The sequence below is a fragment of the Anarrhichthys ocellatus genome, unplaced genomic scaffold (genome assembly GCF_004355925.1).
Source record: "Anarrhichthys ocellatus isolate YVR2014 unplaced genomic scaffold, GSC_Weel_1.0 scaffold81, whole genome shotgun sequence".
Classification (NCBI taxonomy): Eukaryota; Metazoa; Chordata; class Actinopteri; order Perciformes; family Anarhichadidae; genus Anarrhichthys; species Anarrhichthys ocellatus.
In genome coordinates, this window is record NW_022280111.1 from 503,664 (window position 1) to 528,565 (window position 24,902).

Sequence of the window (24,902 nt, forward strand, 5' to 3'; positions counted from 1 at the left end):
GTCTTCTTTATAGATTATTACACCTCTAGTAAAAAACGTTTCTACCACCGCCAATCTTACTGCAATCATCCAGCTGAATGATGTCGGAAATGATTCGTATCTGTTGCGTCTGATCGCCTGGATATGTGACATTGTCAGATCCAATTTCCATACAAACAGAATCAAATGTGTTTTTACTGCACATGGTTTATTCAGACGGACTGCGGACTCTCTCTCTCTCTCTGCCCCAGATGCTGATTGAGAGAGGACGCTCATCTGTCCAGCCGGTTCTGAGACTTATAAAAGATAAACCTGCTAACCTCAATGACACTAATCTCTGAGAAGAGAGGATCATCTTCCCTCCCTGCACTCCCTCATCTTCTCTCTCTCTCTCTCTCTCACACACATAAATACCTCTTTTATGACCCACTACATTTGTGTCTATACACACTATTATTTTTCCTGTTCCACCTCCATTCCTCCTCTCTCACTCTCACCCCACATGTAACCTCGTCCAGGATCCATAAATCACTAAACTCCATTCAGTTGTTTCAGCTCTGCATTTCCTCATTGATGAAGCTGTCGGCTGAGGTGCACTTTTACAGGAGTCAATCAATCTCAAACATCAGAAACAACAGCCATCAGCTCTGCATCGCTCCCACTGACTCCTGCTGTGGAAACCTCTATGTCTGTGTTTCTCTTCCAGTGTCAGATTTCCTTTGTGTTTCCCGTAAAGTGGTTACCAACAGGTCAAGACAATACTGAAGCAACACACAGAGATGTCTTGCATTACCATTTGTTTTACATGCCTTTTGCTACAAAAACTTTCCCAGGTTTGACTCATATTTGCTCCAAATCTGCTGGAAAAATTGTTGTTCACTGTTTTCGAAGTACTTGCTGTGGAAATGACGTCACATTTTGTCCTGTAACTGTCACTGAGCTTCTTTTTTATTGTGGCCTACTTGATGAATGTTCCTGCTGCTCCAGGAAATAATATTGCAATTCATTTGAAATCACACTGATTACAAAGTGCATCGCTTTACAAGCGATGAAAGCTGAGGTATGCAGTGAACTTTCTGTGAGCAAGAGAAGAATAATTATACCTTGTGCACTTTATTATGTAATTTTAAGTTGTCCATTAAATTCAACTTTATTTACCCTTTCAGCAGAATTGAATCAACAAAACAAACTTGATTTTTGGATTTAACTTAAATTCTGAATGTGTTTAACGGTTGAAATTTTAAATAATTTCATATTTAGAACAGGGAGTGTATAATGTTTACCAGAGCTTTTTGACAGAAAAGCTGCTGAAAGATAGTATCTGTGGATTTGTCACTACTCGCGACACCTTCTACATGACATGTAATCATTTGACCCCACACAAACATATGGGTTAGTGCAGCTTTACCTTGGGCAGGACATTTTCCCCAGCAGTAATTGTTTTAGCAGGTGAAAGCAACAGTGAGTGAATTTTGATACAAGTCTCTGCTATAACCATATAAATCCAAGCAGTCTGGTATGGTGTATACAACCTTATTGTCAATACAACGCCAACATCATCCAGCCAGTAACCTCAAACAGATATCAGTCTAGCTTTCCACGAAGAGCCTGAGATGTATCTGCTTAAGTAAGCGAGTTCAATATGTTTGAGGCAGGTTGTTGTTGTGAGGCTCGGTGAGAGCAGAGGCCCAGACCCATTCTGAAGAGGTTTTACTAAGAACAGTAGTGTGCTGTAGGTCCAGCTGCCTGTGCCCCGCAGCTTTATCTCCCTCGGCTGTTAACATGCATGATGAACGTCCCCTGTTTGTACAACTCACCCGTTTGGAATTTGTTTACAAGTTACTCGATGCATGCGTTCTGCTCTCTTGCTGTCTGCTCTGTGTTATGCCACACTCCTGAAATAAGTGAAATGATATAATAATGAAACTTATTACTGAGACTAAGCCACATTGTAAATTGAAACAGTACGTTAGCTTGGCCGCGGTCATAGCCGCGGTCATAGCGCCCCACCAGCGGGCTGGACTCTGCCCCCCCTCCAAACGGTTCCCGCTTATTCCAATAAACATTCATCTGGAAAAAATTCTTCTCAGCAATGGAGAGGGGGGAACGGGAGAGAAATCCTGAAGCTTGCAGAGGAAAAGCCATTACAGAGCAGCTGAGCTCTCGGACAAGCGGGAGGGACGGGGAACCGGAGGATGAGTGACAAGTGTCTAAGCTTTCACTCAAAAGGTAAACAGGTTATTATAAAGACATTCACTAGCAAAAGCAGCGTGGATTCACTCTGTGGTCGGCGTTAGCTATCGCCCTCTGCCAGCTGGCTACTGTGGGAAGAGTCTTTCACAACTCACTCTTTAAACTTCAAAATCAAAGCTCCCTTAAATTAAGAGGGCCATTTTTGTTTGATGCTGCGTCTCAAATTAAGGACCCGAGATTTAGGCCCATTGGCGCCGTTGTTACATCAGTCTGACTTCTTTACGGAAAACCACAAATGAAAAGGGTTCTTTAGAAGAGATTAAGTAAAATCACGTTTGAAATTAAGACTGAGACTAGAAGCAGCCAGCAGGTATGAGACGTAGCAAACAGAAGCATACCTGCCGGCTGCTGGTAAAGATGGTGGGTGTGATGTTGTATCACCAAGCACGACCTTTGATGTTGAGACAGTTTTAGAGTTTGATGATACTAGCCTCTGGTGAATTTCATGCTCATTGTCACTCATAAGGTCTTGCCCTGATTAGTGCTGTACAGTACAGCTCTATAGGACCAAAATACTGTATCGTGGTCCTCAATGGCACTCATTCTAGCATTTAAACCCACCACATTTGGGTTGTAAACATTGAGGTATCATTACATTATAAAGTTAAAATAGGGAATGCAAACAGTTGCCTATTTGAACACCTGAGCAACTTCAGCATTCGTTCAGAGTTGTTTCAAATATTCACTTTACTTTTAGCTCTGTTTTTGGTCTCTACCAAATCCTGAGGGGAATAAAAGCAGGGGAGCTAAATGCTCCGCTATCTTTACAAGCTAATCACTAACTGTGTCTGCTGTTTGGTGCTGAACATTTAGCGTACAGTGCGTTTCCAGAATTTTTTTCTGCTGATTTTTTCCGCCTTCTGCGTACGAAACAAGTTGATGAGAGCAGTGGTCCTCAAAACTCAAACAACAAGCTGAAAGAGGCTTAAAACATAGTCAGGCAGTAATTATTTGTGCATTCATCACTTCTAGCAACACCCTTCCCATTAAACAGAGTAGTTTGATCCATTGTTAATTTACAAAAAAAGATAATTGCAGCTTTAAAGCATTAATCTTTCTGTCACATAACTGGAAATATGAACTCCCTTAGTTGAACAAAAGTAACTGATGGAGCAGGCAGAGGTGGAAAGACGTATTAGAATATTGTACTGAAGTAAAAATAGTAGGTCAGATAAAATGTACTCTGAGTACATACTGATGTATATACTGTGCATTTCTTTGCATTTTTATTTCATTATTTTATTTCTTTAAATGTATTATATTCTGCTCTGTTATTTCATTGTATTGTATATATTGAGCATCTTTCATACTTAATATCTTTATGTTTACTCTGTAACTTTGTTTGCTGCTGCTACAAACTAATTCCCCCTGGGGATGAATAAAGTATCTATCTATCTATCTAAATGTTACTGTGTTACTTTTTGATATGATACGTGTTGATGACTAGCTACTGTTGTGAAAGAGTAGGCTACCAATGTCATGCCCGAGGGGCAGATCGGAGACTCAAACGCAGACACAGACACTGGAGACGAGGTGAAGTTTAAACTTAGGAATCTTTACTGGTCAAAAAGGTCATAAACAAACTTAAAGCGACTCCAACGGAGCGGGAAAAAGATCCAAAAACACAAAAGAAAGGCAAAGGGAAAAATCAGGAGCAAACGCTAGAGCACCGAGCAAACACGAGGGAGACACAATACTGGAACAGACAGGGGAACGAACAAGGACGATCAGACAACCAGAACAGGGAAAGCAGGGGAGTATATATGTGTGGGGTGATGAGAAGATAGAAGGCAGCTGGGTGGACTGGGCAGGTGAGTAGGATGAGTGTAATCAGGGGAAACACACACACAGACACAGACACACAGGAACACAGGGGGCAAAGCCTAAACCGTGACAACTAAATAGTTTGCATTACCTGGTTACTTATAACGTTACACAAGTGGAACGATATCAGCAACAATACCCATCATGTCCAAATCAACAGATCAATACAAATACACAACTGCCTTCCTAAGTGTAGCCTCATAGGATTAACCAGAAACTCAGACAATTAAACAAAAAAGATCGACAATTAAATAAGATGAGCTGTGGACAGAAGCGCACTTAAACTTCTCTTAGCATCACCAGTAGAATAAAACATCGTCAAAGCAGACAACGTGGACATAAACTATACAAACACTAACACACACATTACAGGTCAAAAAAATATCGTGGGTGTGTCACTTAAGTGTGCTTGTGGGTTGTGCATTAAATAACTCATTAAGATGGATGCAACATTTATTTTTACTATGCTGAGGTACAGTCATGCTTATTATAACCACATACCATTTAAGCTCCTTAATCTGATTGTGGTTGGAAGTGACCTAGGCCCGTGAACTCGGCGGCCTGTGAACGCAAACATTTATGGCGTATTATTTCCAGATATGAGGAGTACCCCTTTAATAGCCTCTAAAGAAGAACACAGAAAAACACACAAGCACACAAAAAAAATGACTTTGTCACAGTAACAACAGTAACTTTGTTACTTCCAACCCTGAGAGAACTGAACACGAGTCCATGTAAGATCCACCATGTGCGGCCACGGATGGCTGGAAGCTATACAGGTGCTGGTCATATAATTAGAATATCATCAAAAAGTTGATTTATTTCACTAATTCCATTCAAAAAGTGAAACTTGTCTATTATATTCATTCATTACACACAGACTGATATATTTCAAATGTTTATTTCTTTTAATTTTGATGATTATAACTGACAACTAAGGAAAATCCCAAATTCAGTATCTCAGAAAATTAGAATATTGTGAAAAGGTTCAATATTGAAGACACCTGGTGCCACACTCTAATCAGCTAATTAACTCAAAACACCTGCAAAGGCCTTTAAATGGTCTCTCAGTCTAGTTCTGTAGGCTACACAATCATGGGGAAGACTGCTGACTTGACAGTTGTCCAAAAGACGACCATTGACACCTTGCACAAGGAGGGCGAGACACAAAAGGTCATTGCAAAAGAGGCTGGCTGTTCACAGAGCTCTGTGTCCAAGCACATTAATAGAGAGGCGAAGGGAAGGAAAAGATGTGGTAGAAAAAAGTGTACAAGCAATAGGGATAACCGCACCCTGGAGAGGATTGTGAAACAAAACCGATTCAAAAATGTGGGGGAGATTCAGAAAGAGTGGACTGCAGCTGGAGTCAGTGCTTCAAGAACCACTACGCACAGACGTATGCAAGACATGGGTTTCAGCTGTCGCATTCCTTGTGTCAAGCCACTCTTGAACAACAGACGGCGTCAGAAGCGTCTCGCCTGGGCTAAAGACAAAAAGAACTGGACTGCTGCTGAGTGGTCCAAAGTTATGTTCTCTGATGAAAGTAAATTTTGCATTTCCTTTGGAAATCAGGGTCCCAGAGTCTGGAGGAAGAGAGGAGAGACACACAATCCACGTTGCTTGAGGTCCAGTGTAAAGTTTCCACAGTCAGTGATGGTTTGGGGTGCCATGTCATCTGCTGGTGTTGGTCCACTGTGTTTTCTGAGGTCCAAGGTCAACGCAGCCGTATACCAGGAAGTTTTAGAGCACTTCATGCTTCCTGCTGCTGACCAACTTTATGGAGATGCAGATTTCATTTTCCAACAGGACTTGGCACCTGCACACAGTGCCAAAGCAACCAGTACCTGGTTTAAGGACCATGGTATCCCTTTTCTTAATTGGCCAGCAAACTCGCCTGACCTTAGCCCCATAGAAAATCTATGGGGTATTGTGAAGAGGATGATGCGAAATGCCAGACCCAACAATGCAGAAGAGCTGAAGGCCACTATCAGAGCAACCTGGGCTCTCATAACACCTGAGCAGTGCCACAGACTGATCGACTCCATGCCACGCCGCATTGCTGCAGTAATTCAGGCAAAAGGAGCCCCAACTAAGTATTGAGTGCTGTACATGCTCATACTTTTCATGTTCATACTTTTCAGTTGGCCAAGATTTCTAAAAATCCTTTCTTTGTATTGGTCTTAAGTAATATTCTAATTTTCTGAGATACTGAATTTGGGATTTTCCTTAGTTGTCAGTTATAATCATCAAAATTAAAAGAAATAAACATTTGAAATATAACAGTCTGTGTGTAATGAATGAATATAAGAGACAAGTTTCACTTTTTGAATGGAATTAGTGAAATAAATCAACTTTTTGATGATATTCTAATTATATGACCAGCACCTGTATAGTGTGATACTAATGCTGCTAAATGTAGTTTATATCGCTGCTATATGGAAGATAAGAGTTGATGAAGAAAGTAGGCCACTCATTCAACACAATTTTATGATATCACAGAAGCAATATCCAACTTAAATGCTAAAGTGGGAGCACGGCTCAGGCAGTCGTCCAAAAACAGGACATCCTGCATTAGTGGCCATCATGTGCAGACTTTTAAGGATTGGTTCACATATTTTCAAGTCTGTCTCAATACTCACTCGCATGTCCATAATGTACATTGAAAGTGTTTATGGTTGCTGCAGCTGTTCTTGCTTCCCATACTGGCCATTCAAAGTCCCCTTACGAATGTGGTTCCAATGTAAGTGGTAGGGGACAAAATACCCAATCCTTGTTCATCAAAGTCCCATCAAAGTTCAGCTGAAGGTTAAATGGGGCTTCAGCAGCCTGCATTAGTTAGATCAAGTGGCCAGCCTCCAGAGTCATAGTCAATGTCAAAATTCCTACTCTTTCAATGTACATATGGGCATGCTAGTATTGTTTTATGTCAGACTTGAACAATTGTGATCCTGTTCTTAATAATAGAGCATTGAAGATGCCATTAGCCCAAGCAATCAAACATACACAACACACCTTTGCATATATGGCTGTATGTGCATTTTATGTTCAGCCTCAACTTGTCAGTCATTCCCTTAATGGCTCAGATGAATGAGCTGTAAATGCGCTTAAGTGAAAGCGATAAGATCCTAATCATGTCTGCTATAAATGGCACTGTGTCATACACCTCTTACTCATTCTGCGTCCTCCTCTCCATATCCCATGTCCCTAGGACAGTTTGTCACGGGACCTGTGTGACAGTCAGCTCTGTTGTGGTCGAGTTTTGTTTCAGCCTGACAACCATGAGACAGCCGGACTCTGGTCTCTGCAGTGCCTTTGCCCCCGATCGTCACTGCATTGCTGTCCGAGTACGGGGGCGGGGCCGTGAACAGAAGAGAATTTGATGAGCAGGCAAAGATATTCACTCTACAAAAGCGTTGAAGTGTCTTTTTTTTGTGGGTGGATGCAAATCCCCCTCGCATTCAACAACAGCTCTTTCTGGCAGCAGTGGGCCAGTTTCTGGACGGGTTTCTGGCTGGGCCTGTTGGGCCCGGCAGGGATTTGAGTGAGTGGACAGAGAACTGCTCTGAAAGCCACTGAATGGCTAACGTCAGTGAAAAGAGACGCTCTCTCACTGTCATTGAACAAAAGAAGCCTGAAGTTTATTAATAAGCATCTTCTCATGTTTGGAAGTAACTTTCTTTCTGGAGAAAAGCAGCGCAGTGGACTTGATTTGGACTCAAAGAAATGAATAACGAGAGACAAGACACATCTGGTTTTCAGATATTTTATTGATGAAAACATCTTAAACCTTTTTGACCCATTGGACACGTAACATGACATAGCAAAAAAGCTATTGAGAACATATCCTTTGAAGCCCGATCACAGATTCAAAAGCACTGCAACACCGGCAGTGGTACACTTATAAAAAAAAAAATAGCAATCATAAAAAATATACATACAAGACAAAGATCTTTTTCCATCTCTTTTCAAAGTGTGATTCATAAAAGACTGCATGAACAGAAACAGGTATTCGAGACAACGCAATACAAGACAATGCAGTAACCCACAATCTCTAACTGACAGGCAGACTGGAGCTAGTGAGCTAGTCAGCTGTTTCGGACTTCACTGAGTAGGACAATACATTGCCTGCACAATCCATCGATGTGGATGTAACAACTGAACACAGCAGTTCTGGATCATCAGAATCAGGCGAGTCAGAGGAGGAGAAAGACAGTTTTTTTTTTTTTTTTTCAGCGCAGTATTGAGTTGATGCTGGTCTTCTGTACCGTTTTATGCTCGTTTTGTTTTTCAATCTGCCATCCGGTAAGGCTGCAGTATAGATTGCAAGGAATAAGTGAGTTAGGAAAGCCGAAGCATGTAATCATTTATGTACACAGTTCTTTAAAATGGTGTTGATTGACGCATTCAAAAAAAAAGACATGAATGAGCATCATTAAAGCAAATGAAACAAAGCTTGCAACTTAAAGTCTGCACTTTTCTTCAGTTTCCACTCTTTTTTTTTTAAACAACAATCACATGATTAAAACAGAGAGCAAAATGCTGATAACAGAATGTTTTGGTCTCCCTGAAGAAGAAAAAAACAGAGGAGAGCTGCAGCACTCCGTTAAGTCGTAGTTATGACCTGAACACGACAGTTTGTACAGTAAAGCATGGTAGCCCTGGAGATAAACCCCATCACCAGCTGCACCCATCTCTCCAGACCGACACACTCACTCCCTCGCCGCCTTCTAACCACTACATTATCCTTTCTCTCCCTCTGCTGTCCATCTCCCCGTCTTCTATATTAACACAGCATCACCCCCGTCAAACTTCAGGGCTGTCAGCGGCTGTCAGCGAATTGTTTAGCACAACATTCTTCTGAACCCTGAATGGAGCGTTTGCAGACGCAACCCCAGCTAAATTCAAGCTCTTCAGCAGCAGCTGAGGAATTCCCTGCCAGGGTGCTACAGCAAATAGTGTCTCATCGTCTGAGGTGTCTCCGCAAATACCCTTCTTCTTGTAGGAGGAAGCATAGGGAACAGACACCAGCTCTCTGAATGCATCTCTCTCTCTCTCTCTCTCTCTCTCTCTGTCTCTTATCTACTTCTTGTGAACATGTTTTGATGAGAAACAGGAGAAGCACCTCTGTACAAAATATACAGGAAATTGTGTGTGTGAGTTTCCTTTATCAACGATAATCTGGCAATGCTGGTCATCCTTTCTCTTCACACATTATGCAATACCTGTTTTAATTTGCAACACTTCTGGGTTCTCACTCTGAGGAGACAACATTTTTGCATTTCCAAATACCGCACGTGAAAAATGAGAATCTCTTTCCAATCAAGAGCGGCGTGCACATTTGACTGCTACTTAACTGCGAGGTCCACAGTAACACATGGTGATCTTTTTTCATCCGAGCATAAACAAACACTTGCTGCATGAGTTCACGTGTACATTCACAAGCCTCTGGGGTACTATTGTCTGGTGTGCCTGGCTACAAACACAGTGGAGCGAATTCACAAAAGAAAAATCATATGGCCTGCTCATTCTTTCATAGGCACTTGATACAAACACATAAATCTCGACATGTACAAATAGACACAGATTAATTTTTTTCTTTTTTTTTCTCCCCATCAAAATAGGGTTTTAATGTTAGAAACAATCGAAAGCAAAAATCTTTGGTCTGTAAACAACCATAATGATATCCAAATGCAAGGCGGAGATGCCAGTTTGTCATCCAAACTAGTTTCACAGCATCCCACTTCAGTTAAGCTGATGTGAAGCAGAGTCTAGGGGTGCTCGTTTTGGAGCCCTCGTGCACACACCTCTGATTTCACCTTGAGTGTGTGAGTGTGTGAGCGTGTGCGTGTGCGTGTGTGTTGCTGTCAACTTCAGGGCACTGATGCAGCCATTTGGTCTGCTGTCGGAACGTGCTGGCTAATTAGTTATTGACAGACTTCAATCCGTCTCGCACAGTTTCGATGACAGTTCTGCTGTTGCATTGAGCCTTTTATTTCCAAGCTACCGCAAATTAGTCTTTTCCAAACCTGGCTGGCCTGGGCGGGATCAGTAAGCCTTTTCGAGAAAATGTGAGATATTCACATCGAAATATGTACTCGAAGTGAAAGCTAAAAACAGGCTTTGAGGCAAAACATTAAAAAGAGGACTCCTTTTCTTTCTGTCAGCTGTCAAACACTGGGCAGGAATGAGGAGGCAACCACGCCGCAGGCTCTTGTTTAAACAAATCAGATTCTGTCCCTCCACCTTTCCTCGGGGCTGACTCAGTTGCAGGGCAGCCAGGTGGAGTATGCAGGCTGCTGGCAAGCGAACATCGGCTGAACCTGTGCTATGTAGTAGTTACTGAAGTTCCCATCTGCCACATAAGGGGCGGGTTGATAGTAACATGTAACGTTAGCCACGTTGGGGATGACGTTCTGCTCGGCGAGAACGCGCACCGCCAGCATGGCTATGAGCCCCAAGGTCTGCCGCCTCTCGTGTCCCATCAGGCACACCGTGCTCTCGTTGACCACTCCATGGAGGGTCATCAGGTAGTCGTACTTGCGGTCCTCCAGGCCCACAAAGTGGTTCTGAAGATAGGACTCCAGCTTGCGCTGTTGCTCGCCGATGTCAGAGAAGTCAATGAAGAAGCGTGAGCACATGTAGCGCTGCAGGGACTTCATCTTGGACTCGGATGCGGCCCGGAAGCCCCTCACCAGCAGGTGACAGTACTTCAGCAGGCCCCCACCCCGGATCTCCTCCGGGTTCCGGGTGCAGATGAACTTGTGACGCAGGTGGTCCAGGGCCTCACTGAAGTCCCCGTACACACTCTCGCCCATGATGGTGGGGTGGAAGGTCTCGGCCATCGGGTTCTCTGAGCACTCGTAGAACAGCAGCAGGGAGTCCAGCTTGATCTGAAAGGAGTCCACGCTGAACTCAAACTGCCGCCGGAGGGAGTCCACAAACTTGAGCTCCACATTCTTTCCGCGGTTGTTGGAGAGGGAGATGAGACTCCAGCGGTCTGAGTCATTACACACCTTCACCATCTTCTGCACATAGGCTTCCTATGGGGCAGAGAAAGAGCATAAATATTAATAATATTGAAAAAATATGATTATTTATTTTGCATTGTGCAGCTGGGTTCTATATTTAATAACCAGTTATCTTTATATATAAGTAATAGCTGCATGTCTTTGTGTCATAAACCTTGTGTTATTCACGCTATTGACCCACATATTGAATGCACTTGGATATGGGATCTAGGTGGCTGAGCTCAGGATCTCTTCCAAATTGGTTTAACTCAATCCTCTTAACTACGTAAAACAAACATTTTACTATCACTAAACTAATCTAATTGTACATTAAGCTGCGCGTAATGGTCGTTAAGCCGAATTGGCACAAATGTAATTAGTTCTTATCACATATCTAGAGGTAAATAATTGAAGCAATGGAGAAAGAAAAGTTGTCCGAGTGACTGTACCTTTAATGTTAACGGGCTTATTTTCTCTTTATTCACACAGTCGGGTAAGAAATCCAGGAGGCAGTCCAAAACTATGTCCTTCACAGTCTGGAAATCCCTTTCCCCTTTCATATCTGCGCAGAATATGAGGTCGAGGTCCTTATAGCCCAGTCCGCTATCCCCATGCAGAATGTGGCTGGCTGCTGAGCCGTTTAACCGAACGTCCCGGACGTGGATCTGTTTCTCCTCCATCCGCCTGCGCACCACTTTGACGATCTGCCTCGGCTGCATCTCCAGGGTGGGGAAGTTCCCGCGGCCGTGGATCGGGATGGTCTCCGTCAGGATGGCGTCCAGCCGCTGCACTTGCTCCCAGTTCAGGACGCTGACGTTGCTGCCTTCAGGGTCAGACATAGAGCTGGCGGTGGAGCTACTGTCGTCCTCTGACATGGTGAAAAGTCCTCAGCGATGTAAAGAAAAAAGAAAAAAAAATGCGTAGTGTTCTTAAAATATAAGAACAAATGAAGTGATCGCGTCTTTACGCACTAATTCTAGGTAACTGAAGCTTCCTATGCATGAGGATTCTTACGATCTGAAGTCGTCCAAATTGACAGCGAACATAAAGAAATAGAGTAAAAAAATATTGAAGACCCAAGTCAAATAGTGACAGCAATAAGCCTGTGGTTGGAGATCCAGTTGCGCAGCAGTCGAGCTGTTGTGTTGAGGAAGAAGTGCAGCCAGTCAAGAAGCGTGTGGAAAACGAGACCTAACTTTCTCTTCTCTCCCCTCAGTGCTTTTAAAACATTTGCCCCGGTGTCACAGTCAATGCGTCCGAGCGCTGCGCATCACAGTCTTTGAAGGTCGCTGGTGATCCAGGAGGGGGTTTGCTTTTCCGGCCGTGACTCCATCGCCCAAAGGCACGCCTATGATTTTATGAATTTGCATGAATAAGCGTCTCCTCAAGTCGCACTTTGGCCCAATCCACCCTCTTAACGATCAACCCCTCTCAGGAATCTTGCGGATTTTTTACGCACGGCTCCAACATGTTTTTTAATTTTCTCCTCTTTGTCGCCAAGCAATAATCCCGTTGATGCAGTTTGAATGTGCTCAGGAAATCCGGCTTTCTCACCCCCCAACTCTGTTTAGTTCGACATATTTTCCCCACTTGTGGAGGAGTTAACCGTTACCTGCCCAGTTGACATGCTGCGCCCTTCTGCAACAGTCCGCTCTGTAGGTTGAGGATGTCAGCTGTGCTTCACCCCGCCCCCGTTCTGACAGTCAGCCCTGCTGCTCAACACGATCACACTGCGAGACTTTATGAACCAGCTCCTTTCATCGGATTCTGATACCGCTTTTAATCTGAAGTCCTTGAAGTGCTCATTTTCATTAACAAAATATCACTCCATTGAATATGTTCTGCTCAAAATGATAATGGGTGCACCTGTGTTCGTTAAGTTCGTTAAATAAAGCTTTTTTTATTAAGTGAAATAAATAAATATAAAGGTTTTTCTTTTTCTGTTTTAATCTTTGTAAGATTCAACTGTTGCTGATCTATATATAAAGGTTGCTTGGTGTTGCCATGTCGCCCTCTGTGGGCTGGTTTAGGTTTTGACACAAAGTAACCTGAAACAGGACTAGTGAAGAGTCACATGGGAGTGCTGTAATATATACATTGAACTTGCACCAACTCAACAAGCCAAGAAGGAAATGGGACTTATGTCTGTTGTAAACAGACAGGAAATATTTCCCCTGTAATCCCGTAAGCCTGTTACCCCCAGACCACTAACACCTCCGGGTTAGTGGTCTGCAGCCTCTCCCTGACCGTTGCCCTCGGCTTATATCGACGTATATAGACAATCACTCATCTGAACTGTTAAAGCACACAGTGTGCTACTCCCACCTTAAAATACACATCAAGAGGCTTAATGTGTCTCTAAGGGTCTTTGACAATCCAGGTAGAGCTGTATGATGTCCCTTTAGAGGCTGTTGTATTCTGGCTCTTCTGTATCCACTCAGTTTTTCCTATATTCAGAAATTCATATTCCTAGCATGTGTGTGTGTGTGTGTGGGGGGGGGGGGGGGGGTGTCAGGGGTCAGATGAAAGCAGAGGCGAGCCCCAGGGCCCAGGAAGTTGCAGGGACAGGTTCTCTGGTTCTCCATTAGGCAACATAAAGCCCTGCGTCACTAGCCACCCAGATCTGTAAACCCTGATTATCCCATTTATTCTATCTTAACTCCAAGGCCCACACAGGAGCTCTGCCTCTGCACAGTGTCACACCCTAGGAGGGGACACACACATGCACTTTTATTCAAGTTCATTCAATTGTGCAGTTGTTACAGTGAATACAGCAGTAAAAGGAGCTCCTAAATCACCAGAATTACCAATTAAGAGCTAAAAAAAAATGTTTCTGTTACATGGAGTAATAGTTGTAAAAGAATGAAACTTCCGTTCTTTTGTCAAATTTAACTTTTGTTTTGTTTTCATACTTTGCTTTGGCGCGTGTCAGACAGGTTGATCACAGGTCTCTGAAATTGAATCCCACATCTGGAAATGTACATGGAACTATTAGTCAGCTTCAATGGACAGAGAGCAGCCTCATCGATGTGTTTCCCAGGTGTGGAGAGATGGTTCGCCGTCCTCGGTGCAAAGCTAAATCAAAGCCGCTGTCAGAGACTACCAGCAGGTATATGCATACAGTACAGGTCCAAAACAGAGCCCTGCTGATGAGTTTGATTTGTGTAAATACTACCTGGCACCTCATTACTCACTATGGATGATTCATCGGTTGGTGGTTATTTAAAGACATTAATTAGATTATTTTGTCAGAAAATTAAATCTAAGCAAGAATTAAAAAACAATACACTTAACCCCTCTAGTGACTGTCCCTTTAATCTACATCAGTTTGTATGTATTTAGTCAAAACCTTCAGCAACTTAAAATTTGGAAAGTAAAAAAAAACATTTCCAGACAGAGAAACAGAGCGCTGTTTACTTCTTCTATAACTCATAAAGCAACCTTTAACAGGGACAGTGTTTGTCTCTGGGGTCTATGAACCCTTTACTGGACAGTCCAGTGACATTTATGTGACTGCATGAGTTGGATTTATCTACATCCTAGCAACCTTTGAGCTTTTTCCTTCAGGTCAGGGGTTCTCTCAATTCAACACTGCATTCACATTAATACATTTTTAAGGTCGGAGATCAGTTTTACTTGCAAATCTTTACAATTCTTCGGCCTAATGTCATAAGTATGGAGTCCTAAAGTGTTCAGTATAACAAAAGACACAATGAGGTAAATAATTACATGAATGAATACAATTATATGTGTACTGGAAATTATAAATAATATGAAATTTTTTTTTAAGTATCTTTTCATATCACTTTTCAGGACAGTGGAGTTGTCACCTGTGCCCGCCCCCTTACCTTTTAGCCAATCACATGCTCCTTCAGGCTTTCTTAGCAGACTCACCTACTGAAACCAAAGTTTAGCCAGTTAACGTTAGCGCCTGTCAGCTAGAGCGACGACACCGCTGCTGAGGTAACTCTGAATGAACCAACACGAGGCCGCTGCTGTAAATAGACACAATGCACCATTAAAATAGAATACCAAACCCTTTTGTTTAGCCTAACAAGGCTGCACATGCTGCGGAGACATACACGGACCTCATTCAGAGTTACCACGGCATTTTCATTCTCACGTTGTTTGACATACAGACGCACAACTTTGTGAAAAGAAAAACTACAAAATCTTTCTCTGGGGTCGTTGTAGCTAACGGGAGCTAGTAAGTTGGTTAGCCTGTTGGGAGGATGAGGGCGCATGTGATTGGCTGAGGGGTCAATGACAACTCCATCGTTATGAAAAGGGACATTGCGAAAGGAAAAATTACTTTGTTTTGAAAAGATAAGAATGAAAAATAATAATTACTAATTATATTTTTTACTCTGTTAATTCTTTGGGTTATCTATATACTCTTGTTGTATTTATTAATTTAATATTGACGACTTTGGGGCTCCATAATCCAGAGTTCTCTCTGCTGTAAAAGGTTCTGTGGAGGATTTTAGTGATGTCGAAGTGCCGTTTCCTCCTTTACAAGAATAACATTTTGGAGGAAACTTTGAATTCCTGCAACATTTTGACAAATTTAATATAAATAATAATATCATTGATCTAATTGTAAAAATGAAACTATTGATTCAAGCAAAAACTTGAGGGAGTATTGGTAGAACCCTAGGTCATGTGGATTATCTTCTGTGATGGACCTGCGATAAGGGAAGCCTGTTAAAAACATCACCACCGGAGCAATTTGATGTTTCGCCTATTTTCCAATTGCAACCATTTTTAAGAAATGAATTGTGTGGAATTCTGTTTCGTTTATAGTATCAGCCAGAATAGATGTTGCGGTCCAAGTTCCTTCGGAGAAATCCAGGGAAAGCCCGGCCTTCTTCTATCAACCTCTCAATCAGCAGAGGAGGAGGAGGAGGAGAGAACAGAGACGCTTGTTAGTTGTGCCAAAGTGGAGAAGACGGGCCAGTGAGCAGCGATGACTGATGAATCAATGCATGCGAAGGTGCAAAATAACTCTGTTGGCCCGTGTCGTGTGCAGAGTTGTGATGAAAGGAAGGGCTTTGAAGGCCTTAGAAACATTAGACATCTGATTTTAATACTGTCAACAGAAAGGGAAATCCTTTTCCTGCTGCTGGTGTGGCCGAGAGAAGTAAAGACGGTGGAATAACAGGGTGTCACATTCCATCTGAAACACTTGACTGAAGCTATGCAGCGTGACAGAGGTCACCACGTGTGGGCGAGGAGTCTCTGAGCCAGTGTTGCTTGAGGAAACGTGAGCGATGTACATGACTAGAAAACAAAAGATCCAGTCAAGGCCACCCACTTCTGTGTCTCCTCACCCACTTTTCACAGAGGCAACTGGATTCCCAGGAGGGTCCCATTAGTTTGTCTGTCAGAGAGAAATTCCCACTGCTGACGGCAGAGTTAGTTTTGGTTGTGGATCAAAGGCACCGGGGAAGAAATGGGATTTCCATTCCTTTTCAGTCAAACTGCTTCTGACGCACAAAAAAAGCTGGAGAATCGCTCCTCCGTCAAGGAGAAGTAGCGCGGGGGTTATGCTGGGTCTGGGGAGAGAAGAAGCAGCAGCCATCACTTGGTGACAGAAGATCCCCTCATTTCAGCTCTTTTGATCCCAAAGAGCTGGCGTGCGTGGTGAGCTTGTTTTCAAATGATCCTGGCACATTAATGCTGAATGTTACAGAGGGGGGTCCAGTTTCACAGGGAAATAAAGAGCCCCATCTCTTCTAATCTGTCTTATTATGGGTCGTTGGGATGTCACAGCTTGCAGCTCCAGGGCCAGTAAAGGAGCTGAATGCTGCCGCACTCAAGCACTTGACAGACTAATAGATGCTACAGACACACACACACACACGCTGTGATCCTGGCACTGAATGTGCTGTCGCTGGCTAACTCGCGTTCAGTGGATTCGCCCTTAATGGTAGGACAGCCTCTCCCCCACCTGGATGTCCAAACCACCATGAAAAAAAGCATGCTGGAACACCTTTAACTCAATGGGGTTTTATGATCTGTCACTGTAACGTCGAGCTTAGCAGTTGCACCCTGCGTCCATTTGCAGTCGTTCGATACGGAAGCATGAAACAAAAGACAGGAGGGTGGTTGAGGTCTTGGGACAAACATATATTGCTTATCCTTATTCGGTGGAGGAATAGTTTGAAACAGTTTAACCGAGCATAAAAACTCGAAACACAAGAAGCAGTTAGCCTGGCTCTGTCCAATGGCAGTCTGACTCACCGGATGTAGACTGTGGGTATAAGTTTGCCATTGGCCGCCTGTCTCATGCGGCAATCTCCTCCCCTTTCGCTATCTGCGGATCTATTTTACATGGGCACCGTCACTGCATCCTGTGCTTAGAGCGCGCCTAAGACGACTGTGATTGGTTCAAAGAAATACAAACAAGCCAGAGGTTGTTTTTTTTGTCTGGAGCCAGACCCTTCTCCAATTAACAATTCAGATTTCATGGCCGATTATGTGTGGGACTATTTCTTGACCAGGCACAGGAACTTCTTGAAGCAACAATGCTTCGTAAAACCAAAAATCAAAGACAAACCAAAATACAAATCGATTTTTGCAAAGATTAAACATACAATATATAATAACATGTGCGCTAATTAGATTTAGAGGTACTGGAAGGTGGATTGTGTTACCTACGGACAGAGCCACGTTGTTTTCTTCCTGTTTTCACATCTTTATGCTAAGTTAAGCTAGCTGGCTGTTGGCTGTAGCTCAGGCCTGGCGCAACAAGGGGTCTGAAGGAGGCTTAGCCCCCCCCCCCAGTTGTATTTTCGCCCTGCTCTGTTTAAGCTTTATGTATCTATAGAAAAATAGGAAAAACAATAAAATGATTGACCGATAAACACAGGACTATTGCTTAGTTTTTGTTTTGGAACCATGGACATGCGGCGCTGTCAGTAGCCTGTTATTTAGCCTTAATGAGGCTATTGCATGGTTAAATCAATGGATTTTTTATTTGTTTAAAATAAACTTTACTGGTGTCTGGCCTACTGTAACAGTCAGTATACAGGCCTGGTGCTGCAATGCCAGAGAGAAATAAATGTTCCATGAACCCCAATCTACCATGTGCGCAAATATATTTTGCATGAAATACCAATTAAAATGCGGATGTGTGGGTGTGAGTGTGTGTGTGTGTGTGTGTGTGTGCTCAAAAGTGCAAAAGTTTTACAAAAATAAATGCAGACCAGTATGACCATGATGGCAGAAAAATCCTTTGCAAAAAAAAAACCTCAAATCCCTCAAATTCCCACACATTCACAACAACTGCCATCACATCCACTGGTTTGGCATATGCTTTGCGACGAAGGTTGGACAAAGTCACAAGACCATGCTGTTTGCCGGGAGACACGTGGCTCGGAGTCTGTAAAAACTGACAGCAAGAGGAAACCAAGAGGAAGCCAGCTGAACGTCAGCCAAGACAGCAGGAGCGCTATCACGCTCCGGTCACACTCTCAGAGTAAAACAGTCTCTGGGGCACCAATGGTCTTTTTAAAGCTGCCGGCAGAGTGACGGCTGTGGAGAGGACAGGTAATCCAGGGCTAACTGGCTCCATGTCCACTAAATAGGATTGAAAGGGCTAGTCGAACCGTTGCCTCTCTCTAACTGAGCCACAGGTCAGCATTCAAGCCAAAGAAGAGTATGAATAACTCTTATGTGACGCTCAAGGTATGACGGAGGACCTGCCATCAGGCTCCTGAATGAGCTACTGTTCCACCTCTGCACCGCCACGTCCATGTTTTTTTATAGATGAGCTCTAAAACAAAATGTATCTGTAATATTTTGTTGAGGTACCCACCATGAATGTCCGAGACACACTACACCCCAAGAACCTATCTCCGTATTTGCTATTGAAATAATTGATACACCATTTGATTAATAGATTTATTGGAAATTAGGGATTAAACAAACATGTGCAAAAAAGGGGAAACTGTAGTTTTGCTGCATACTGCAGATGAACTTTGATACTATCTAACACCTCTCTGTCTGAGGAGCGAGAGGCCAGGCCCCACATAGAGTTACGGCAGCGTCTTGTGGTTTGAGTATCTGGCTGACTCTTATACAGAGAAGTCTTCAAGGTGCATTATAAGTTAACACCTAATTGGCATACAGGGTACATGGTTTCTGTGGCCTCTAGAAAAAGAGAAAACCCTATCTCAAGGTGTTATTTGTATTTTATGCAAGTGGCTTTTGGGGCTTAGGTCTTCTGAACGCTCTCTTTGGGGCTTTTAGGCTTTTTTGAGAACTTGGTACATTTGACGTCTTGTATGATCTATTATTTCATTTTGTATTATTCATTTTTGTAACCTTTTCTAAACTTTTTGTAAAAACCAAATAAAACTGGTTTGTATTTTGTGCATTCCAACCAAAGTCCGGTGTTGCTCATCTCTGGTGGGGCCCTCGTAGTCTCCTCAAGGTAAGGGTGCTCTTCCCCTGGGATAAGCTGACAGTAGTACATTTACTAGACATGTGATCTGAATGACATTCCTGTTACAAGCTAAGGTTAAGGTGGTGTTGTTCATCATTGATGTGATTTACTAACTTGGTTGGCTCAGATTGATTTTTGAAGCTCTGCTAATGTATCATATGTGATGTTGCAGTTTTAATGTTTAGACATCAGCTGAGGTGTATTTGGAAACTATTAGATGGGTATCTAAATTAGGGTTTTTAGGACCAGGGTCCTGAAGCTGCCCTTAATAACGAGCGAGGTTCCCAACCACACGGGGTTCCTCCTCCAGCGGTGGCCCCTTAGAGCGGGTTCACCCCGGAGTACTTCCAGTCCTCCCACACCTATTGCACACACACACCTAAATCCGTTGATATCCGGCAGTCAGGGAGGCCAACGTTTTTAGCCTGAAATAAGTGATACGACAGTGGCTAGTGGTATTAAGTTATCCTGGTTTTCACCTCCCTAAGCAGGCTAAGACAGTCTCGCGTGTATATTTTGGGGGGTGCGTTCGTTACCTAGGTCAGAGGTTATTGAACAAGCCGTCTTCCAGCGCTTCAAGAGCACGGGGAGGGGGGATCGGTTACACAGCTAGGCTGTATACCTTTTCAATTTAAAACATATTTATAATTATAATACCATTGATATTTAATTTCTGTAGTTCCCAGGCAAACTTAACTTGTATACTGAGCGTAAACGAAGTTGGAGAACTATTTAAGAGTCATTTATAACCATGAGGCCCTCCCTATCAGATGACATTGCCATTGTGATTATTTTGCTTTAACCGGCACTATCCCATAAGAGAAAGTAGGGAATGTAGGCGGTATTCCATCAAGTGTCTAAAACTTACCTTTTTCTCCATGAGCAAATTAATCCTGAAGTTATCCTCAGCATCTGGAGGACGCCCATATGACTTTCCCATCTGCCTGGCAGGAAGGCTGGTTGGCCAGAGCATCTCCTACTCCACCAGCACATGGGAGCAGTTTGCCTCAAGTAGGGCTTTCTGCAGGACGTCCACATCAGTGATTACTAGCCAGGGGTCTATGGTAAGATTGTGGAGTAGGTCAACAGATTTTAGAAAGATAAAATAACTTTTAAATCCTCATACTGAGTCAGCTAACACCTGAAGAAGACGGGTAGCAATAAAGAGTGCAGGACAACTGACGAGCAGAGAGTTGAAGTACAAAGCTAAAAGGTTAATACTATAAGCTGACATATAGCTTGAAGTAATAGTTTTTAGCAAAAAGTGATTGATAAAAAGTTGAAATAGCTAAAAGTTTTGGCTAAATGGATACTACATCTTTGAGGTAAAAAAAAAGTGGTTAAAGCAGCTAAAGTAAATGGCTGTAGCTAAATGGATAATACATGTATTTTTTAAAAGACAAAATGTTGAAATAGCTAAAAGTATCCCAATGACTAAATGATTATTTAGAAATTGATAAATGTTTGAAATAGTTTGCTATAAAATAGCTCAAAGTGACGGCTAAGTGGTTCTATCCTTCCTTTACATCCACATCTATGAGAACCTGCAGAAAGATGTTCCCCTGCTCCATTTGCTTGTGTGAGAAATGTTCAAAGGGAACATAGAGGACATGGGGAGAATGAGTCCCTGACAACATAAAAGCTTTTGAAAAGTTGAAATGATGTTAACATTATATTGACCTGGGAACATAGATACGCTCCCGTTATAACTAGAAGTCATGGCTAAATGCTTATAGCTAAGTAAAGGACAAACTGTTTAAGATAGCTAAAAGTAACTAAAAAGCTGGTTTAAAAGACATAGCTACAAAGAATGGATAAATGGCTTACAAAAAAATTTATATTTAGCTTAAATAGTTAGCTAAAAGTAATGGATTGAGTTTAATGGTTGAAACATCCAGCTTCTGCTCCAGTATGAATACAAAACTGTCCAAGATGATCAGGAATCATGTATACAGGGATATTAATGACCAAGTTCCTCACATTGTGTTCCTTATAAACAACATATTGTGAATTAGATAAAACCAGGATACTAAAGGCCCTTATAGAGCGAGGGCACATGTTCAAATGCATTAGCTAGGCTGCTTCAGGGCGGCACTTCACTACCTGATAAACATTACATTTCTATTCAGAGCACAGACGCTCAGGATGAGCAGTCCTTCTGAAAGATTCCACCTGTTTCCAGGCTTCTGGTGTCAGCCCGGCTCATTGCGGAGTGAGACTTTTTCCTCTAAGGCTTTGACTCATGTGTCATCTCCGCAGCGACTAATAGATCCTAATGTGTACTTGATATTCCCCCAAACGAGCGGTCTCTCCCTGACTTCCGATGCGATGCTCTACCTGCAATTACAGCCAATAAAACCCCTAAATCACCACACTCGCTGTTCAGATCAGGGTCATCGCAGTTAATCACGGGCTGAGACTCGATAATGGTCCTTTGCTCATGCAGGGCAGCTAAAGTGTCAGGAGACGGGCAGATTAACTCTTTATCAGATGCACGGAGTCACATTTTTCCAGTAAAGGATCAAGTTTCTGCTATATTAAAAGACAAGGAAATAATGGAGAAAATGGAATCTCTCTCTTTCATTCTGTTTGCTGCAATCTAAGCTGAAAATTGAGACAAGAGACGGGATCATTGCACAGGTGAGTTATTTTATTACATGCCATTTTCTCATCACATCCTGAAGTCTCACACACACAAAAATGGCATCTGAAGACGAGATGACACGGTCCAGATCGGAAGGTACCTACCAAGCTGACATTGGCTCCAGGAGAACCGCTGGAGAGTTAAACGACTAAATAATGAAGAGATGAATGGTGTTTTAGCTGCTGTAACGGAATTCCTTATTTGATAAAAGGCACACCACCTTCTCAAAACACACTGGTGATAACTTCAAAGGCTAGAAAGCCGGTTTTCTTTTTTAGACAATCGCCATTAAACTATAACAGCATCAAATATCAAATATGAAAAACATACACATTTAGTCCAGCAGGATTACCATGTCACTGCAAAGCTGAATCAATCAGTCAAAACAAGGAGAAGAAAAAAGGACCATGACAGGAGACTAAACATACTGCCTTGGTAAACAGCTCACGTTAACTCTTAACTACAAATGAAGCTTTGCCACAGTTGTTAATTGGCACTTTGTTGATCACATTGAGAGCTTCCACAGATTTAGACGTGACCCATTTTGTGGCTCGAACAGAACACCTCCATTTCTTTGGCAACTTTAACTTCACAACTGTTTTTTGGAAAAGTAGTTTACTTTAGACTTATTGTTTTGCCAAGTAAAGACCCAGCGAAAGAAAAGAAAAGGACAAACATGCACGAGTAATCCCAGGCCCAAAACGTCTCGTCGGGGACCACATTGTTATGAAAAACATTCACACTCTCTCTCTCTTATACATAACGCGGAGCAGCAATCAAAATAAAAACTTGAAGTAACACTGCAGAGACGAGCATACACTTGCATCAGACCCCTCCCACACTGGGCTGGAGTCTGAGGCGCATCTCACCACGGACTGACGGATCGGAGGATGTTTCGGGGACGCTGTCAAAAAAATACAGACGGACAACTGCAGAGGACGTTCTCTTTTTGTTGTTATGTAGCGGCTGTGCTGTTACACATTAGTGTTTGTTCCAGGTCGGGGCTGCCATAGGACCTCTGGAAGACCTCTCCACCACTATCAGCTCATCGGGGTTGTCGTGCGCTTTATAATGGAACAAAAGGTCTTGGATTGCCCGCTCTTCAATCTAAAAGAACAAAAACAAAAAAAAGGACATGAAAAGGAGATATTGTGGGCAATAAAACCACAGTACATTTGAGGGTGAAGGAGAAAACGCTGACACAGAGCGCTTAATGATAATGAGGGTGTTTTACATAATGGTAACCAGAAAGCCATAAGGGGGGGAAAAGTGTTTTGAGAAGGCGCTGACAGAAGCCTGGCGGCGTCTGGAGAAGAGCAGGGACGGCTGTTCAGAGAGCAAACTGGAAGCAGCTCACTGCTAACCAGCACTGTACGGAGCGTGGTCTTCATTAGATACATAACTGCCAGATAGGGATAGAAAGGAGAGTCATGCCGACTGCGGCCATACCACCCTGAAGCACCACCACTAGGTTTTCCCACTTGGATTCCACACACACACACGCTGATACGTTCAGTCATGGCAGGAGTGCCTCCTGCATGTGTGGGCGAGTGTGCGAGCGCTAACGCGCACAGACAAGACGTGCTACCTGGATGAGCGCCAGCGGCTTCTCCCGGCTGCGGATCAGTGCGGCTTCCTGCTCCTTCTCCTCCTCCACGATGGAGGCAAAGGTCACCAGGGAGGACAGGGGAGGGCTGCCCACTGCTCCCAGCACCCAGGGCCTGAGGGGGGGGAGACGGGTGACACACACAGAGAGAGAGAGAGAGAGAGAGAGAGAGAGAGAGAGAGAGAGAGAGAGAGAGAGAGAAAAAAAAATGGGTATCAGTGCCTGCTGCTGTGATAGGGCAAGCAACAAGAGTCTGAGTGCACGGACAAAGGTCGAGTCAACCGCTACCGACAAGCTTACTGTGTGTGAGCGGCCGCCCGTTTCCCTGGCTTTCACAAGCCTCCTACATCCAGCAGATACAGAGCAACGTTAGCATTCACAGGGTCATTATACCTTTTTTTACCAAAGTCAAATTCAAGCACGTTTAAGCTTTTCCAGCACCTTGCAGCTGCGGTACGATACATAAACACAGTACGTACCGCCTACTGATTATTTCATGTCTTTATCACATTAAATCAGATGTTTTTGGGCTGTAAACAACCCAAATCATGTTTTGTGACAGCACTCTACAGAAGGGTGACACATTAAAAGGAAAACACATGATAGTTATATAACATGGCTCAGCCAATCTCAAGCAATCGCGAGCAAATTGTCAATTTCAGTCAAATCTTAATCCGATGTGAAAAACAGACATTCCTTCATTACCAGAAAATTAGGTTCAGAAAATGTGATAATTGCTGGTCCTGGTTTACCCCCCAAAAAATATTATACACAAAACAGAATACAAAATCTTAATGCTTGCTCTAAATGCTTAGCTAAAATATATTCTTCTTAGACAAGGACAATATTGCCAAAGCATCAAGTAACATTAACATTATTTCCTCTCTGAATATTCATATTTTTCGACTGACGGTTGACAAGCTGTCTTGCCTTTTTCCACAGGGATCCTGAACATCTATTCAACACGACATGTAAAATATGACATGTCACATAGACGACATGAGCTTCCTGCAATCTGATTTGTGTGCGCTTCAAGTGACTTCATATTTGGTAGCTGCTATGCGAGGCTTGGAGACACGCTGCATTAACAGTTTGTTATAAATGTGGCCAAAAACATTCCAAATCACTCACTATGATGCA

At 43.0% G+C, this 24,902-nt stretch overlaps 2 protein-coding genes across 2 annotated transcripts in view; both read right to left on the reverse strand.

Annotated features, from left to right (window-relative positions):
• Positions 1 to 7,805: 7,805 nt before the first annotated feature.
• Positions 7,806 to 12,687, reverse strand: tent5aa (terminal nucleotidyltransferase 5Aa). The gene is made up of 2 exons (XM_031874409.1): positions 11,513 to 12,687; positions 7,806 to 11,096 (listed from the first exon to the last, which is right to left on the reverse strand). The coding sequence occupies exons 1-2, from the start codon at positions 11,936 to 11,938 to the stop codon at positions 10,317 to 10,319; spliced, it is 1,206 nt and encodes a 401-aa protein (XP_031730269.1). The 5' UTR covers positions 11,939 to 12,687; the 3' UTR covers positions 7,806 to 10,316.
• A 9,454-nt stretch (positions 12,688 to 22,141) lies between these two features.
• The window catches only part of ibtk (inhibitor of Bruton agammaglobulinemia tyrosine kinase), a 44,362-nt gene continuing 41,601 nt past the window's right edge, over positions 22,142 to 24,902 (reverse strand). The window contains exons 28-29 of the mRNA XM_031874497.1: positions 23,745 to 23,877; positions 22,142 to 23,263 (exon numbers count right to left, since the gene is read on the reverse strand). Of these exons, the coding sequence (XP_031730357.1) occupies positions 23,138 to 23,263; positions 23,745 to 23,877 (259 nt within the window). The 3' untranslated portion in view covers positions 22,142 to 23,137. The remainder of the gene's footprint in view (positions 23,264 to 23,744; positions 23,878 to 24,902) is intronic.

Coding starts and splice junctions, on each gene's coding strand:
- tent5aa (XM_031874409.1), bottom strand. CDS start 11,938: ATGTCAGAGGACGACAGTAGCTCCACCGCCAGCTCTATGTCTGACCCT. Junction 11,097..11,512: donor TAAGCCCGTTAACATTAAAG/GTACAGTCACTC, acceptor TCTGCCCCATAG/GAAGCCTATGTGCAGAAGAT.